The sequence below is a fragment of the Bison bison genome, unplaced genomic scaffold (genome assembly GCF_000754665.1).
Source record: "Bison bison bison isolate TAMUID 2011002044 unplaced genomic scaffold, Bison_UMD1.0 scf7180017864135, whole genome shotgun sequence".
Lineage (NCBI taxonomy): Eukaryota > Metazoa > Chordata > Mammalia > Artiodactyla > Bovidae > Bison > Bison bison.
In genome coordinates, this window is record NW_011494707.1 from 5,683,972 (window position 1) to 5,702,372 (window position 18,401).

Below are 18,401 nucleotides of genomic sequence, written 5' to 3' on the forward strand. Positions count from 1 at the left end.
ACTCTCAACAGTCTTCTCCAACACCACAGTTCAAAAGCATCAATTCTTCGGCGCTCAGCCTTCTTCACAGTCCAACTCTCACATCCATACATGACCACAGGAAAAACCATAGCCTTGACTAGACGAACCTTTGTTGGCAAAGTAATGTCTCTGCTTTTGAATATGCTATCTAGGTTGGTCATAACTTTCCTTCCAAGGAGTAAGCGTCTTTTAATTTCATGGCTGCAGTCACCATCTGCAGTGATTTGGGAGCCCCCAAAAATAAAGTCTGACACTGTTTCCACTGTTTCCCCATCTATTTCCCTATGTTGAGTTTTAAGCCAACTTTTTCACTCTCCTCTTTCACTTTCATCAAGAGGCTTTTTAGTTCCTCTTCACTTTCTGCCATAAGGGTGGTGTCATCTGCATATCTGAGGTTATTGATATTTCTCCCGGCAATCTTGATTCCAGCTCGTGCTTCTTCCAGTCCAGCGTTTCTCATGATGTACTCTGCATAGAAGTTAAATAAGCAGGCCGACAATATACAGCCTTGATGAACTCCTTTTCCTATTTGGAACCAGTCTGTTGTTCCATGTCCAGTTCTAACTGTTGCTTCCTGACCTGCATACAGATTTCTCAAGAGGCAGGTCAGGTGGTCTGGTATTCCCATCTCTTTCAGAATTTTCCACAGATTGTGATCTATGTACTGAGCCTCACAGATACATCATATCAGGATGAAAGATGCACTGCCATGGCTCCCACACTCCAGGTACTCGGAAGAAGTGAGACTCCCGAGCTGACAGACTGCAGTCATGAAATTTGGAAGCAGTTATATATATTTCTGGAGTCATGAGAATTTTAATTACAGCTTGATCTTTACGGCTATCCATTGACTTTTCTATTACTGTCCACTTACCAATTTTTACTTAGGTCTTGGAATTAAAAACAACAGAATATTTCTAGCAGATGTTGCATTAAGGGGTCTAAGAAACAGAACAGATTTCAAGCAATAGCTGCCATTATGGTAATTACCAAGGTCAAGATAAAGCTGTTTAAACTTTTTCACAATGAAGCTACACACTGTAAATATGAATTTTTATTCTGATTCAAACCTAAGCTATAGCCTTAGACAGAGAAAAATCCACATCGCCCTGCATATTCCATGACCTCATTATTCCTTTTGCTCTCTTGCCTCACCTGACTGAGTCTCAGATGCTAGAGAAAGTAATGAGGATGTAATGCTTGATACTTTGGTTTCCTTTACTTGGCCCTCTTCTGCATAACATATTTACATGATACATGTGGTAGAACTGTATAATGGCCTCTAAAAGATGTTCACAGCCTAATCACTGGGAACTTGTGAATAATGTTAACTTATGCGGTAAAGGGGACTTTGCATGTGTGATTAAGTTAAAGATTATGAGATGGGGTGATTATACTGGATTATCTCACTGGAACCAATGTTGTCTCAGCAGTGCTTATAAGAGGGAAGCAGGAGGATCAAAGTGAGAAACAGGAGATGTGCAATCTCTCCAGAAGTTGGAGAGAGGTGCTTAGAAGACAGAGGAAGGTGCCGTGAGCCAAGAAATGCAAGTGGCCTCTGGAAGCTGGAAAAGGTGAGGAAATAATTTCTACCCTGCGGCCTCCAGAAGGAACAGAACCCTGCTGACAACTTGGTTTTAGATTTCTGGCTTCCAGGACTGTGAAAGAACGCATTTGTGTTGTTTTAAGGCACTAACTTCATGGCAGTTTATTGCAGGAGCAATAGGAAATTACTGCAGTATAAAATGCCCAGCTTTGCCACGTCTCCTTCTAAATTACTTCCTGTTTTGAAATAGGACTGCAGAAAGTCCTGATGAAGACCTTAGGAAACATCTGGTGGACTCTGGAGCCCTCAGGCGAACATACACTTGCTTCTCTGGTTAAGGAATGATTCTGTGTTTTTATGGACTAAGATACCCAAGCCTCCTCATTTCTAAAAGATTGCTTTTGGAAAAACTGTATTTGAGTGTAATTGAAATCTTGAACTTCTTCTTTAGAAATGAAAGATAAGCCATTATTGAGTGAGAAGTTGTATGCTAGACCATGAATTTCCCAACTCCCACTTTCTATCTGAGCCTCCTTGAACAGTTTGCTTATTTTCTCTTCATCATAATGGAACAACTATGTTTTCCATTAAGATGAAAACCCTCTGTGATCAGATGAAGATATCTTCTGAGCATTTCCATTCTTTTCAGTAAGTGCAAAAACTCCATAATGCAGAAGTGCTTATTCATATAGACGTAGAAAATGGAGAAGGAGTGACTCAAAAGGTCTATTTTCATCAAATGCCTCAGAGGAATTCTTTGCTGGTTTTTGTTGAGAGAGAATAGCATTCATTAAAGCCATGTTATTTACGCAGTTGATTTTTATAACAAGCTTGTTGCTGTGGTCTCAGGCCAAAGACACTAACAACAAAACCCCATAACACAAAAACCAAGTTTAATGTGGAAATTAATTTCAAAGAAATGGAAAAGAGGGTGCCTTAATAGCATATGTTCTTCAGGGAAAAGCTCACTTTTCTTATATAAGAGCTCTGTCAAAGCAGATGGGCCTTCCAATAGATAACAAACTCATCATGGAGAACACTATGCTTGGAATTTCCTGCGGTTAAGTCCCTTCAGGGATATTGTCTTGGAGGATGTTAATTACTAATACAGAAAACTTTTTCTGCTAATAAAGCTAGTCATGCACAGTTGCTTTTACATTAAAACCTGCTAGATTAAAAGAATCTCTATAAGAGCATATCAAAAGGCAAATAAATCATATTGCAAGCTGTTAGTTTTTCTATCTAGATACTCAAATGCTATTGAAACTTACATGTCAGAATTAACCTTTTTCATATTTCTTTAACCCAAGAGATTTCAACTGTCACCATTAAAACCTTTAGAGCATATTATCTCATAAGAGTTGCTACATATCAGCAGAGGGATCCTCCATTATTCAAATAAATGGGTCAGAACATTTAAAAATGTTTCAGAGCAATTTTTTCAAAGATTGGCTCAAAATGTTAAAATGTATTGTTTTCTTCTTAAACAATAAGCATAACAATGGAATGCAGACAAGGGGACAGAGCATGTTTCTGTTATTAGGTAATCTTATGATTCTGTACTAAAAAGTCTAGAGCTACACTTGGAATTGTATCCAGCTCTGGATGGATAGAGGCTTTAGGTGAGAGTCATAATTGCAGCTGGGAATCAGAAAATGAAGTATAGGAGGAGGAACCATCCTAGAAATTTGAAGGCTGAGTCCTAGTAATGGTTTTCAAGTACCAGAGGACTTATGAAGCAGATACTTATAGCTATCTCAAGACCCGGGTTCAATCCCTGGGTTGGGAAGATGCCCTGGAGAAGGGAATGGTTACCCACTCCAGAATTCTTCCCTGGAGAATTTCATGACAGAGAAGCCTGGTAGGCCACAGTCCATGGGGTTGCAAAGAGTCAGACACGACTGAATAACTAACACTTTCATTTTCCTTTCAATTGAGGACAAACCAAGAAGCTTCCAATGCAGCTTGAAAGGAGCTGAATTGATCACAAGGAGGAATTTTCTCATGGTGAAGTATCTTTTTGACTTGGATCATTTAGCAGCAGAACAGTCAGGCCAGGAGAGCAGGTGCTGGGACCAGAATGGGAAAGACTCTCCTCCCCAGATATCAACAGGAGGTTGGGAGCCTCCGGCACGACATGGTGCTCCCCATCTTGCCTCACTGCTGTGCCCCTGCTTTCTTGCCTCTCAATTTTCTATTACCATTTGCAGCCTGACTTTTGACTATTAGGGTCCAGACGACAGACAAGAATTCTAAGAGCCTTCACTTTATTGCTTCCTCGAGGATTTCAGAGCTTACTGAATGATTCTAATTCATAGAAAAATGAGCCAAATTTTTTTTTTCTTGACTGCTGTGAAAGGAGATTACACAATATTTCTTCAGGGGCCTTTACAAGTAGTTGCTGCACAGTGCAAATTGGAAAAACAGGACAGATTTCTTATGAGAGCTGGACCAGATGGCCTGTGTGAGGACTCTCAGAGTCCTCCCTAGTTGTCGATTCCAAGAAAAAAAAAATCACTGCTGGGCTTCTGTTTTGGTTTCCAATCTGAGTAACTGAAAATCAACCTGCAAGGGTTTTTTTTAAATGCATTTTGATTCTGAGTCTCGGGAGCAAGTTTTCAAAGTAATCTCAAAGCATGGAGGAGAGTGAAGTATGTTCAGTGCTGAATGCCCTAAGGAGCATTTCATATCCAGGATTGACATGTATTCCTGTCCTATCACCTGCGCCCAAGGGTTTGTAGATTTCTTTCTGAGACACCAGTTATTTAGAAACTGTAATACCAAGCACACTGTCATCTGAAAGTTAATTCATGTTCAGCTTCAGAATTAGTATAAGTAGAGAGCTGCTCCGGGGGCACTTTGGGGTCCTCACAACTCTGCAGGAGACGAAGGAAGCTGGTCTGGCTCTTCGAATGCACAGCAGGGCTTTCCTTCTTCTAGAGATAAAAGCTTGAACTGCAGACTATGCACATGTATAGAAAGGAATTGTCCCTTCTAGAAGTGTTTCATGCTCTGTGCTTCTTTCCTGTGTTAAAAAATGGGGCATGATCAAGCAGCTACCATGTAGAAGCTAACAGAGCATAAGGAATCCTGCTCTTGGAGCCAGGACCTGAGTTTGACCTTGACCCTTTCATCAGCTCCTTGAGTAACTGTGATCAAGGAACTGGTCATTCTGCATAAAATGATGTGACCGAACTAGATGGAGTCTGAAGTTTCCTCAGTGACAACAACCACAGCTAATTCATTTATTTCTGTGATTATACAGGATTAAAAATTCTCAGTATTGAAGTGGAAATTTGAAAGACTTTTTTTGGCCTTAATCCTTCAGTCTCTATCACTCTTATCTTCTAATTCTGAAAAGAGTGGAAAACTGGTCATAGAAATATTTTTAAGCACACAACATAATTAAAATTGCAGCATCAAATTATTTTTTATTATTTCTGATGACTCCCAAAATGGCTTTGAAATTCTTATAAGGAAATGGATGGATCAATACATGTGAATTCAGTTCTTCTCATAAACTGGTATTCTCTTTTTTTCAAAACAAAAGTTGTGAAACATACTCAAAGAAACCAGGAGTCCTATACTTTGATCAATTCACTGGACCCAAATCTCATCTGTTCATGAATTCATATAGTAATGACAAACTATGCATTTGATGAAATTAATTTAAAAAATCAAAGTGAAACTTATGAATCTGATTTCCCTTTTCAATGTAATGGAATTTTTTCTCCTCCTTCTCTCAGAACATTTCTCAAATTACCACAAGTGCAAATGTTTACAGAAATTTTTTAAAAAAAGAATTTCTATAATGAGTGCACGTCCAAAGAGGGTCACTGAATGGATTTAGGATTAAGGGCTCCAAATATAGTAAGCCAACTGAAGATCTCAGCTAGAAAACAAGTTCTTTCTGGAAATACTTGGGTAGATTTCTTTACTTGTGCATGTGTGTACACACACACACACACACACACAGATCGTGCACACATACATTTCCAGAGCTGCAGACCTGGAACTACGTTTGCCTACCAGTTGCAGGAGGCTCCCTCCCCTCCTACCATTTTCTCACCATCCCATGGATGCCAGACTTCTAGCTGATGACTTGCAGAGGCGGAATAAACTCTATGAGACTGAATCAGCAACCAACTTTTAGGAAGGTTTCTCCACCTCCCCCATTTTCATCATTTTGCTTTGAGGAAGAGAGGAAAGCCCACACCCATGGGTATAAGTGCAAATGACAATGGCATTCTTTACCCGCTCTCCCCCAAAACGGCATTTTAAATATCCAAGCTGCTCTCTTCTCTGGACTAAAATCAAATATCTCTATTTGAAACAGCCACAGAGCTGGCACTTCTCCCCTTCCTCCTCTTCAGCCCACCTATTTCCTCCCACTTTTCCCCATACGGAAGCTCACAAGCATACACACACACTCACACACACTCAGTGCTTTTTACATAATCAGCTGACAAGATTGATCTTTCACTTCAATTGCTTTGATTCAAAATCTGCCCACCATTCGTGGGAGGTAAAGAACTGTGGATGAGATGTGTGCTTTAATAAAGAGGCTAGAGGAGGAAGGGCCTGAGAAAGGCATCTGGTCCGAGCCTTTTTTATGTAGTCTTATTTTTATAGGAAAATAGAAAGTGCCTTGAAATTCAACATAAATTCTCTTGTTTCAAACTTACAACTGTTAGATTTTTTTTTTTTTTTTGGAGCAGCTGCCAGATTAATTTCTTCTTAATAGAACTTTGTAACCAGACACCTTGTTCAAAAATCTGAAATGATTCTTCACTGCTGATGTTCCCCTTACATCCAACTCCTCTTTGCCTCTACAGGATGCCCTCTCACCACTTCCCTGTATGAACTCTCTGCCCTACTCCATTATTTCTCAGGACTCCACGCACAGCCTTTGGGACAGGCTGCTCCTCTGCTGCAGTCTATAAGATCTCATCCTCCTTTCTGCTCATCTTGGTATTTCTCCTTTCTCAACATCAAGCTTCCCTGATCTTTCTCATGAAACCTCTCCCTAACTCCTACAGCCCCTAATGAATGATGGCTCCTCAAACTATAGCAACAATTATTCTTTGTATCACTTAACATGTGCAGCCTTTTCATGCAGGTATCTAGCCACATTGGGCCTCCCAGGTGATGTAGTGGTAAAGAATCTGCCTGCCAATGCAGGAGACACATGTCCAATCCCTGGGTTGGGAAGATCCCCTGGAGGAGGAAATGCAACGCACTCCAGTATTCTTGCCTGGGAAATCCCAAAGACAGAGGAGCCTGGCAGGCTACAATCAATGGGGTCACAGAGAATTGGACATGACTGAGTACACACACCACACCACCATACTAAACTGGAAATACTCAAGAGAGGACCCTCAGTCTGTATCCCCAGCATTTTACACAGTATCCTGCATGTGTGGTCATTCATTTTCCAAGCATTTATTGAGCAGTTATTATGTGCCAGGTGCCAGCTTAGACTCTGGGGTTATAGAGATGAGCCAGAGTCAAACCTCAAGCTGTTTACAGACTAATGGGGAAGATACAGATGCAAATGGATAATAGAAACACTACATGATCAATAAATTCCATAACAGAAATAAGAATCAGATGCAGTGGACGCACTAAAGAACAAGTATTTAGTGCTGTACGGGGTGCAGCCAGGCAAGGTTTCACAAAGAAGGTTAGGCTAAAGTTGGGTCTTAGAGGATGCATGGTAGCTTGCCTAACTGTCTAAAGGAGGTAGGAGAATCCCAGGGGTAGAAGGACTAGCATGGAAAATGATACAGAGGCATAAAAAACCAAGAAGATCCAGGGTACTATAAGGAATTGCTGTCTCGAGTAGGTACTTCTGATAAAACCAAGTTGTCAGAGATAAGAACAGAGTAGTGACTGTAAAGCATGGTGAATGCCAGACCATGAAGGATCTCAGGTACCATGCTAGGTAGCTGGGATTTTATCCCTTGAGCTACAGAATGGCAATGAAGAAATTTGGGAATAATTCTCTAATCTGAAGTTATCTATGATGACAATAACCCAATTGTCCTTCACTCAACGAATGGTTAAAAAAATCATGAAACATTCTTACCATGAGCTACTACTCAGTAAGAAGGAATGAACTATTGATACACACAATCTGGATGAGTCTCAAGAGAGTTATGCAGAATGGAAAAAGCCAATGCCAAAATATTACAAACTGTATGATCCCATTTATATAATGTTCTTGAAACAACAAATTATAGAGGATCAGCGACTAGTGGATGCTAAGGATTAAGGATTGCCAAAGAGGATGGATGTGACTGTAAAGGGGTAGTATGAGGGAGCCTTGTGGTGATGAAGCAATTTTAATGCTTCATTGTGGTGGCAGTTATACAAACTTCTACATGTGGTTAATTGCACAGACATAGAAATACACACACATGAATACCTGATAACCAGTAAAATCTGAACAAATTCTGTGGATTGCAGTAATGTCAATCTACTAGTTTTGATGCTGTGCTATAGTTATACAAGATGTTCTCAATGGAGAAAAATCATTTAGTTACATAAAAATTCCCTGTACTTTTTTTGTGAATTTCTGTGATCTATAATTATTTGAATTAAAAAATTTAATAATGACAAAAAAAAAGGTAAAATGGATTGACTCCAAAAAAGGAGAAATTTTATAGTGGAATTAAAGATTATTGCTCAGACAATTTCCTTCTTGTAAATAATTCTCTTAAGAATTTCAAAGCATGTTTTATGCAACTATATAACACAAAGTTATATTGGTACAAATGTATATGTTACAAATAATACTTTTTTCATGAAATTGGGTTCATTGACATTCAATCTGTTCTGGAACTAAAGTAAAAATTTTGGAATAGAGGAGTAGCTTATCAGCACAAATGTGCTCAAATATGAATAACAAAAGCTCTGAGATCACGTCAATCACTAGTAGCTGGATCATTCTAAAAAAAAAAAATCTTAAAAAAAACACCTAATAAATCAATTAAACAAAAGCAACCAAAAAAAGCTGGCTTAATTCCTTTTCTGAGTGATTTGCCTTTCTTAGGATAAAAGGTTGATGTATGTATCTACCTCTATGTGATTCCCATCACATGTATATATATCATGTAAACATCTATCATGTATACCTGCAGAGTGTATATCAAACTCTAACAGTGTGATGAACTCTAATATTAAAAATATATGCAAAACTAAGATAAAGGACCTCTTATGTATTAATAAGGCACAAGTATAAAAACTATAAGAAACACAATAGTCCTGTATTATCTACACACAAGATAGTTCCCAAGATAAATGTTAGATGGAATTTTGTTCTCTTGAACTTACAGTGACATTTGAATAGCAGATTGCTCTGGTGGATTTTTTTTCTCACCATCAGCCTTGAAACAATAGTTAATTTTATGCAAGATTCTTGCACAATGCTGATGTGAAGGTAAAAGTGGCTTTGAGTATTCTTGCAAAATTCAGATGCTTCATACAAGTGTATATTAATTCTTTCTAAAATCCCAAGTTCATGAGTTCCTGATTAATGTCAGGTTGGCAATGTCAGGATGGAAATTATAAGCTATGAGTTTTGCTTTAAAAGTCATAAGGTATTAAATGAGTAGAAATCTTCTACTCAGGGTTGTAAGTAGGTCCTCAATGGCCAGGTAGCCCCCTACAGCAAGGCTGGAACCTGAAAGAAGTCCCTGGGATGGCAAATAGATGGCAGATATGGGCACAATGACTTGTGCCCCAAGATGCAACCATAACTGAGATGGTAACCTCAAAATGGACCAATAGGTTGGTTGAGGTCTGACTATGAACCCCAAAAATATGGCCTTCATAAAAACATCTTATAGTATAAAATTATTATGTATTTGTGAGTTTGCTTATTCATGGTCTGTTTTCGTATGAATGCGAACCCCAAACCTTATCTGGTTTCTACACATTTGCGTACCCATTTCTAATAGGGTTCTTGCCACAGAACAGGTGCTCAGTAAATATTTGTTGATTAAATGGGTATCTCTTCATTCCATAACATTTTTTTGACAATTACTGAGTGGTAAGCACTTTAAAAATTCTGACCAATGCTATGAACCCTCTCCTCAAAAATATACACAAAGACAATATTTTTACTTTCTATAGGATTCATGGATCCCAGTTAAGTTGTGCCAATGGAAATCATTTTCAAGGATGAGAATATTATTATAAACACAATTAACCACTGATTTTCCATTCTAGTGCCTTCAGGCATTCTCCTGATTGTTTACCCAAGCCAATTACCTCCCCAAGTCTATGGCATTATTTTTTAAATTTTTTGCTACATTATTAGTAATAAATACTTTTTGCATGCACAATATATTTTAGTGACATCAATGCCAAAAAATATAACTAATAGAATATTTCTATCATTTTTATAAAGTATATTATAGTCTCTTTCCCTTCTACTTCTGTCCCTCCCTACTTCTGTCTTTCTCTTCTTTCTTTCTCCAACCCTAAGAAAGTCTTAGTGTACATTTGGCATAATCTCCTGATCTCTTTCCTGAAAGGTCACTCTAAGTAGAATTTGAAAGACAAAGGAGTTAAGTCACACTCACACACACACAAAACCACCTGCCTGTCATAGATGGAACAATTCAGAATAAGAGGGGGAGTAGAAACCAGGTAATGTCCAGTCACCATAAACAGCAAATACTTCAAGTTGTCCTGAAGACTGCAGATGGCTAGCTTTTTGTCAGGAAAGAGCTGTCCTTAGTTGGTAGTAATGAAAGATGCCCAAGTGAATCTTATACACTGAGCTTCTGGTGTGTATTATCATTCAAACTGAGCTGAGCTACATTACCAGAAAAACCATAATGGCAATCTCCTGCTTTCCTGAGAGGAAACTCTTCCAATACACTAATTCACAAGCAACTATGAAACTCTGCCACAAGAAATGAAGGGTGTTACTATTTATCCCTTCTGGCTTACAAAAAGAGAGCTCAAGGTGCTGCTGAAGGCCACGGTTCAAATTACCTCTGCAGTCTGCTTTAACCCTGAGTGTACCATTCCCAGGGGCCCTGCCCAAGAAGGCAGCAACTCCTCTCCATCTCCATCAGAGCTGCTGAAGTGCACCCGGAGCAGTATCGTGGCCACCGGGCAGAGGCTGGGTGTGTGCCACAGAAGCAGCAATAGAAATGCCAGTGCACTCAAGACTGCAGTCCTAGTTACCAACCTGTCATGGGGCCCCATTCTCCACCCTGGAAATATCAAGAAAAGCAGAGGTCCTCACACCAGTGATACTTCAAGGAGTTGTCTGGAGTTAGGCTGCTTGCACTGTACCGCAGTTGGGGCAAAGCGCTTTAGCTATAAATTTTCAGTCAGTCTACCCCATCAAATTCAAGGCTTTATTTCTTAATGGCTCAAAAATATACCAAAACAACAGGGCTTGCTGTTTTTTCAATGAGATTCCCTGTTAACTCTGCAAAGAAACTTTTTTCAAGGACAACTTTTATAGAAATTGGTTTGAATGCTTATTTCAGAATCCCCACAAGGAAAACCTAGTCTTAAGTGTTCACGGGAGTTATTTTAATTGCATTAAGTTCCTTTCATCCTAAAACCTGGTTCCTAACAAAGATGAAGGAAAGTTAAATATAAATAATGGACAAAGTTGTATCAGCAAACTAGAATCACCAAAGCCTTTGGAAAACGCATCATAAGCTCTTCTCTACATCTGCAAAGACTTTCAGAGACAAAAACCACAGGAGTTTTAAAGAAAGAAAGTCAGAAAGATTCGGCACAAAACAAATACAATGAGGAGGCAAGAGTCACAGAATTGAATAATGAAATTTTCTACTTTTCAAATTTCAGTCATTCCCTATTAAAGAGAGCATCAACTATTACCAGGAAGATTTCCAGCTCTGGAAAGCAGCATAGAGGGAAGGGGAGATTAAAAATTTATGAAGAAATCAGTAATATTACAACAATTGACTTTTTCTCTATATTTCATAAGGTCTGCACTGTATTTCAAGAATAATTTGGGTTTAAGTATGTCAGTGTTCAAACTAACTTACCAGTATAAGTGTTTCTTCCCTGTAACAGAACTTCCTTAAAAGACTGCCCAGCATTTGTCAACTTGAGCTTTCAAAAGATAAATAAGAATACAGTACTAGATGGAAAACTATTTTTAATAGTATAATCACAGAAACTACAGTCTGTACCATAAAATAGGACAGGCACATTTGCTCTTGAAAAGCTACTCTAATCTCAATACCAGTTTTCAGCTGCTGTGTTATTCTCGGAAGACGAAATTCATACAGCTCTTAAGGTGTTCATAACACTTTAGAATATACAAAATGGGCCACAGTTTTTAAATCCTATACATAATACAACACCACACAACCACCTTGGGTTTTCCACTTTCCTAAGGAAAGGCACGTTTCCTATTTTAAAGACACCTGAAAATTCTAAATTAAGCAGCCCACCAATAAGTCAGTCACTTTTCAAAACCGCTGAATTGTCTCCACTACACCTGTAATACAACACAGAAACCCGGGGCAGAGGGAATCTTAGCAATACGTCCATACCTATATTTCATGCCAGTCTGCTTTGCAGTGGACTCTTTGAGAGAGATGTGATGCTGAGGGGTGAAGGTCCCTAGGCTGCGAGCGATGATAGCAACCGTGCGGAATTTGGCCCGGGCTGCGTTCACCACATTGGGGGCGGTGGAGCTCTGCTTGCTCAGAAGTCTGTCCTCACCATTCCGACTCTTCAAATTATGCTCGGTGCAGGCTATGGAGACTTGCATTGCTTCCCCGGGCACCGCGCGGTCCCTCTCAGAACCCCAGAACACAGGCAGTCAGGAGAGATCGAGCAGTTGGGAGGGTCTGCTCGTCTTTTAACCCCTCCTTGCTCCCTCTTCCTCGGAATGCCGGCAGAGGAGTCCTCGCGGCTGACTTCAGAGTCCGGGAAAGTGGCAGGAGTGGCTGCGGCGCAGGACAGAGTCCCAGACACCAACAGAAGTAAACAGCCAGCCCTTAAGTTGTCACAGCAGCTGGAGCGCGGATCAGGCTCGCAAATCTTCCCAGGCAGTAATCTCGCTTGATTAAACAGCCAAATCCATGTAGTCGGGAGGCTTGGGCAGACGCCTGGAGCTAAGCATTCGTGCTGACTGCACGCAGCCCTGGCAGAGGCCCGTCCGCCGTGTCTGAATGCGGGTTCGCCTCTGGGCGATGGCTCAAATCCACGCAGGCATACCGCAAGACGCGCCGCTAGCACCCTCTGGACCAAAGGCAGGATGCTCTACTGGCGCGTGGAGCATCCCAAGAAGCAGCTAATGGCAAGCCGCTCCCCAGGGACCGGTGCTCTCCATCCACTCAGGCTGTCAGCTCCCTCCCTGGCCCACTCCGGGAGGTCCTAGGAGCTCCTCAAGACCCCTCCCCATTCATTTTCAGGCAAAAGCCTGGGTCATTGAATCCGTACCCACACGGTTTGCGGCTGCATGGAGGAGCAGGAAGGTCCCTTTAAAGAGCTCCTTGCCTTTGTGTGTGGGGAAAGCAAGAATCACTTTCACCAGACTCTTGCTGTAATAGAAGCTGGAGGGCTGCTTTTCAAGAGGGACTCTGCCCAGACTCAGACCAAATTCTGCTGCAGCACAACAGTTGGAATGGGGGAAGGAAGGATGGGGGTGCTTATGCCAGAGAACATGCCAGTGAATTAACACGTGAATACTCTGTGACTGGTTTGTTACAACACAGCTTGAAATCCCTGTTATTAGCCTTACCAGCATTTATTTCACATTTGCATATTACTTACTTCTTAAGCAAATTAGTTTGAAGTTTACTGAAAAGACAGTGCAGACTTTTCAGTCAAGTAACCTAACTTGCTGCAAAATCTATTCTGGCTCACAAAGGAGGGTGAAGGATGGGAGAGGAGGCAGCAATTTAGTGCACCCAGAAGGGGGCTGCACTAGCTAAGCAGAAGGTCCAAGTCACCACCCAGAAAGGTCCAGGGCATGTGACTGGGACTATGACCAGCTGGTGAGGACAAGCATTATCTCCAGGTCAAGGGTAGGCAGCAAGGCATCTCCTGTCTTCTCTGAATGTTCCTATGAGGCAGAAATATTGCCTGTTTCAATGTCAGATTCAAAGCAACTCCTCAGTAAGTGTGATTGAACCAAACCAAGCAGCAGGGGGCTAATAATTTATCTGTTTGAAATGCACGGCAGTCAGAGCTTTTTTTTAGATAGATATGCTTGCAATAAAACTGTGGGGCTTCCCTGGTGGTCCAGTGGTTAAGAACCCGCCTACCAATGCAGGGGACAAGGGTTAGATCTCTGATTCTGGAAGACCCCACATGCAGGGGAGCAAAAAGTCCCTGCACCAGAACTACTGAGCCCGCGTGCTGTGTAACACCTGAAGTCCAAGTGCTCTAAAGCTTGTGTCTGCAACGAGAAGACTTGCAATGAGAAGCCCGTGTACTGCAACAAAGGCCCAGTGCAACCAAAAATAAATTTTTTTTAATTAAAATTTTTTAAGTTTTAAAATTAAAACTGCACCTTCTGCAAAATCAGCTCTCTAAAGGTGGTTCCCAACAGAAACTGCTGTCAAGAAAAAAGGAAGTGTTTAAATCAATATTTGTAAGCACCATCTCCATATTAGGCATTAGAAAGAAATGTGGAGAAAAAAATGAAGCACTATCCTTCTCAAGGAACTGGCAACCTGGATGGGAAGAATAAGGCAATAACCCTTAAAGAGATTAATTAAAAAAGTTTGAAAGAGTGGTATGGACAGCAAGTACACTAGAGTTAAGCAGGAGAGTGATTATAGGAGGCTAGAGAAAGTTTTTCATTTTGATTTATCCTGTACATTTGTAGTGAATCCCTATTATGCACCTGATTGTTTGTTGCTGGGATACAAAGATAGCCTAGATGCAGGCTAGACCTCCAGAAGCCCAGGCAGCCCTCAAAGACTACAGAACTTTGCCTGGGACATGAATTTGATTAGCTGGAGAGGAATAAGTCTGTCTTCCCAGAGACTGGCTGGGGTGAGGAGAACATACACTCTGGCTGTGTCAATGTGACATATATATATATATATAGCAATTCTGACTACTTCTCCCCAAATTAAGTTGTATGAATGAAATTTTCAAATCGAATACATACCTATTTTGAATTTCATTCCAGAGATGAATCATAATGAATCAAATCATAACATTTTATAACCTGCATATAAGGTTTAAATGACAATGTGGAATCTCATCCTCTACCCTCCATGCTCTTCCCCCTCCTTATTTAACAAAATAAATATAGTGCCTACCGTTTAGTGGTTGGGAAGTGACTTTAGGAAGAGGTAAGTATTGTGGAAAGGGACAAATGAACCTAGGCTGCCTTCTTTTTACCCTCAGCTGCAGGGAAGTAGCTCCTGAAGCAAAATTTTGTTCCCTGGAATAAATAACAATGGGCAGAGAGGAAGCAGATCATTAGAACTTTTCTTTTTTTCACAGTAAGCTGGCTCATCGGGAATAACCAATGTGAATCAGGAAAAGAGTCAAAGTGAGAAGAGGAAGCAGTAGGAGGAATCAGAAAGAACAGCTCAGAAAAGGAGGGAGAGGCAGAATAAAGCAGCCTGGGAAGCAAGACAGAGGAACATGGTGATCACCACAGAGGGATCAGGAGCCAGTGGCTCCAGCTTGGGCACAGGCTGAGGGGGAAAAGGTATGGAAAGGCAGCTCAGGACTGAGGTAAGAGAGCTGCCCATTCTTACGGAGGAGGGATAGTGTGTTAGAGTGTGTGAGGTCTGGACACTGTTAACTGAGTGGCTTTCAGGTTTGCCAAGAACTAGCAGAGCAACGCCTGAAAGCATAACCAAAACCAGAACAGGGACTAGGTTATCAGAATAAAACATGCAAGGCAGAGAGAGCACTTATGAGTCACTTATTTATCCCCCAGAGGACAAAGCAAGGCGCCTTGTTCAGAGCAGGCCTTCCATAAATATTAATAATCGAGAGAAGATGATAAGGAAGCTAAGTGAGAGAGAAGGGAAGAAAGGAGAAAGAGAGGGTTATGGGGAAAATGCCAAAATTTTCTATAAACTTGAATCCTTAAAAAAAAAGAAAGAAAGAGAAAGCCCTGCATATTCTAGTTTTACACAGCCTGCTCACTTGAAAGGCACCAATAACTGCCCCACATTCATGTCTGCACCTCTTGTGTGTGGACAACTGTCCGCCTTTAGTACCTGCCTCAAAGAGAATCAAAGGACCAAGGCCAGAGGAATGCTCACACTGCAAGCCTCTTTCTGGTTGCCTGCAGTGAGCCTTTCCAGATCTAATGCTACATGGACTTTCTGGCAGCCAGCCAGCAGCCTGGTGACATACCCCTAGCTGTGCTCACCCTTCCCAGCATTAGTGGAGCAGTTGGTCTCAGAGGCCTGGAAATTAGATAATGGTTGCTGGGAGAATGCTCTTTCCTCATAAGTCTGTGCTAATGGGTCACATGCTAATTAAGCTGGGAAAATTAGATTTCAAATGTATACCTTTCCATGTCACACAATCAGATCACAGGATTCTCACTATTATTATTTAAGGTTCAAATAAGACACACAAATGGTGATGTAGATATATATGTAGCTATAGATGTATCTATTGCTATGAGTCGAATTGGGTCCCCCCACCCAAACTCATATATTCAAGTCCTAACCCCAAATAAGTACCTCAGAATGTGACTATATTAGAGATTGGTTCTTTAGAGAAGCAACTGAGGTAAAATGAGGTCATGAGGGTGGGCCCTAATCCAATCTGACTGGTGTTCTTATAAGAAAAGGAGATCAAGACACACACAGAGAGAAGATTATGTGAAGACACAGAGAGAAAGAATCCACCTGCAAGTCAAATAGAGAGGCCTCAGAAACCTGCCCTGCTGATACTTTGATCTTGGACTTCTAGCCTCTAGAATTGTGAAAAAATAGATTTCTGTTGTTTCAGTCACCCAATCTATGGTATTTTGTTATGGCAGTCCTAACAAACTATAGTTGTTAATATTGTTTTTATTTTAATTTTTATATTATTGGTCAAGATAAACTATTGGAATTCTCTGAAGAAATGCTCCTAAAAGTCATTAAAAGACCATGATGGATATCATTATCATGCCACTCCACAATTCTAAGGAAATATACAAATGTACTCCAAGGAAGAACTCCAAATTTATTCCTTTCCACCAAGTCATGAAGCCTCTGCATGGTGCCTCTTGATACAAAGAGGTAGTGGTCTTCAAGACACTTTTAGTACTTGTTCTTAATGATCTCCTTATTTGGTGAACTCACCCTATTAAGACTTTGCTTTATTTTGAGCATCTGTAATCAATAACCTCAGAAATGTCATGAGGCAATGGAGAGAAGCCTGCACTGGCAGGCCTAGCCCTGGTTGCAAACCCAGCTCTGTCACTTTGCCTGTGACTTTGGATGTCTTTATCACTTTCTATTCTTTCTTTCTGTTTCTGTTCTTTCACCTGAAATAGAAGAGGGATATGCATCTACTTCCAAGACCCTCTCTTGTGCTGTAAGATTCCATGAGGTTCTTTTACAGAGAGATGTGAAGGTTGCAAAATTACATAGAGTCAAATTATCACTTATTCTGCAATTTTGCCTGGGTCTTAGCTGGTCTGTATTCATTACCTGATATTTGGGATTCTATACTGTTTATGTCAAAGGGTCACTGGGTCATGGTGAGAGAACTGGTTGGGAAGAGACCACAGGCTGCTTAACTCGCATCCTATCTTCTCATGCTCATGCATAGCGTCTTTCTGGTAACATGGAAGGACTCTAGGATATGGGGTCAGTTGGAGCTGGGTGTGAATCCCAGCTCCACTGTGACCCTTCTTTCTCATATGTCACTGAGTGGGACTTTTAACTTCCCCGTGTCTCTATCCTTATAGAAAACTAGGTGCCCAAACATGCCTCTTCGAATGACTGTGGGAATGGCATGAAACAGTGCTTGAACCACAGCAGACACTTGATATCTCAGTATCCATCTCAATTTATTAATAGCAAGGTTATTGGGAAGTCATTAATCTCCTCGCAAACAAGCTTACCCAGAGACCTCAGCAGTCACCAATATCAGTGACACTCACACAGCACTTCCTATGTCCCAGGAACTCTTAGGAACACTTCAGATATATTAGTTTACTCAATCCTCACATAATCCCAAAGGGAGATGCCATGTCATCAACTCCAATCTACAGGTGACAAAATGGAAGACACAGAGAAGTTAAACAACTTGCCTAAGCTGACACAACCTAAAAACTGAGATCTGGGATTTACCTCGGGGTACCTGCCTCCAGAGACTTGGCTCTTAACCACTGTGCATACTACTCCTCACTGCAAGGACTTCCTGTGAGACAGGATTGAAATAGTGCCATTTTATGACTATAATTTGAAGGAAGTCCTAGTCTTATTATGAGTGAGGGAAAGAAATTCAATATTGAAAGTCTAAAAATTTCAGAACAGTTAAATAAGCCATGCCTGGTAGCTTTTGAGTATACTGTTTAATCAACTTTCCAAATACTTCATAATACATTATTCTTATTATGCAAGCAAAAAACTTTTTCCCAATTACCTGGCAAATTTTTGATTGATTCGATTTCCCACAGATAAAGTCAGAGCCAAATGCCTTGTGCTCAGTCTGCTTAGAACTTATGCTTTATATTCCATTGGAAACCACAGCCCACAGGATCCAGGAAACATTTAAGTATGCAGCCAGGCAAAACTGGATTCATTCAAAACAGAAAAGAATCTGCTAATATGTGAAGAATCTTAAACATGCAAATGTACAGATGGCAAGCCACTTTATGTGCCTATTATTTGTGATTAAA

The 18,401-nt window shown here is 40.6% G+C and overlaps 1 protein-coding gene across 1 annotated transcript in view; it reads right to left on the reverse strand.

Annotated features, from left to right (window-relative positions):
• Positions 1-13,148, reverse strand: part of KCNAB1 (potassium voltage-gated channel, shaker-related subfamily, beta member 1) — a 301,932-nt gene extending 288,784 nt beyond the window's left edge. The window contains exon 1 of the mRNA XM_010839872.1: positions 12,124-13,148. Within this exon, the coding sequence (XP_010838174.1) occupies positions 12,124-12,344 (221 nt within the window). The 5' untranslated portion in view covers positions 12,345-13,148. The remainder of the gene's footprint in view (positions 1-12,123) is intronic.
• Between the last annotated feature and the right edge of the window lie 5,253 nt (positions 13,149-18,401).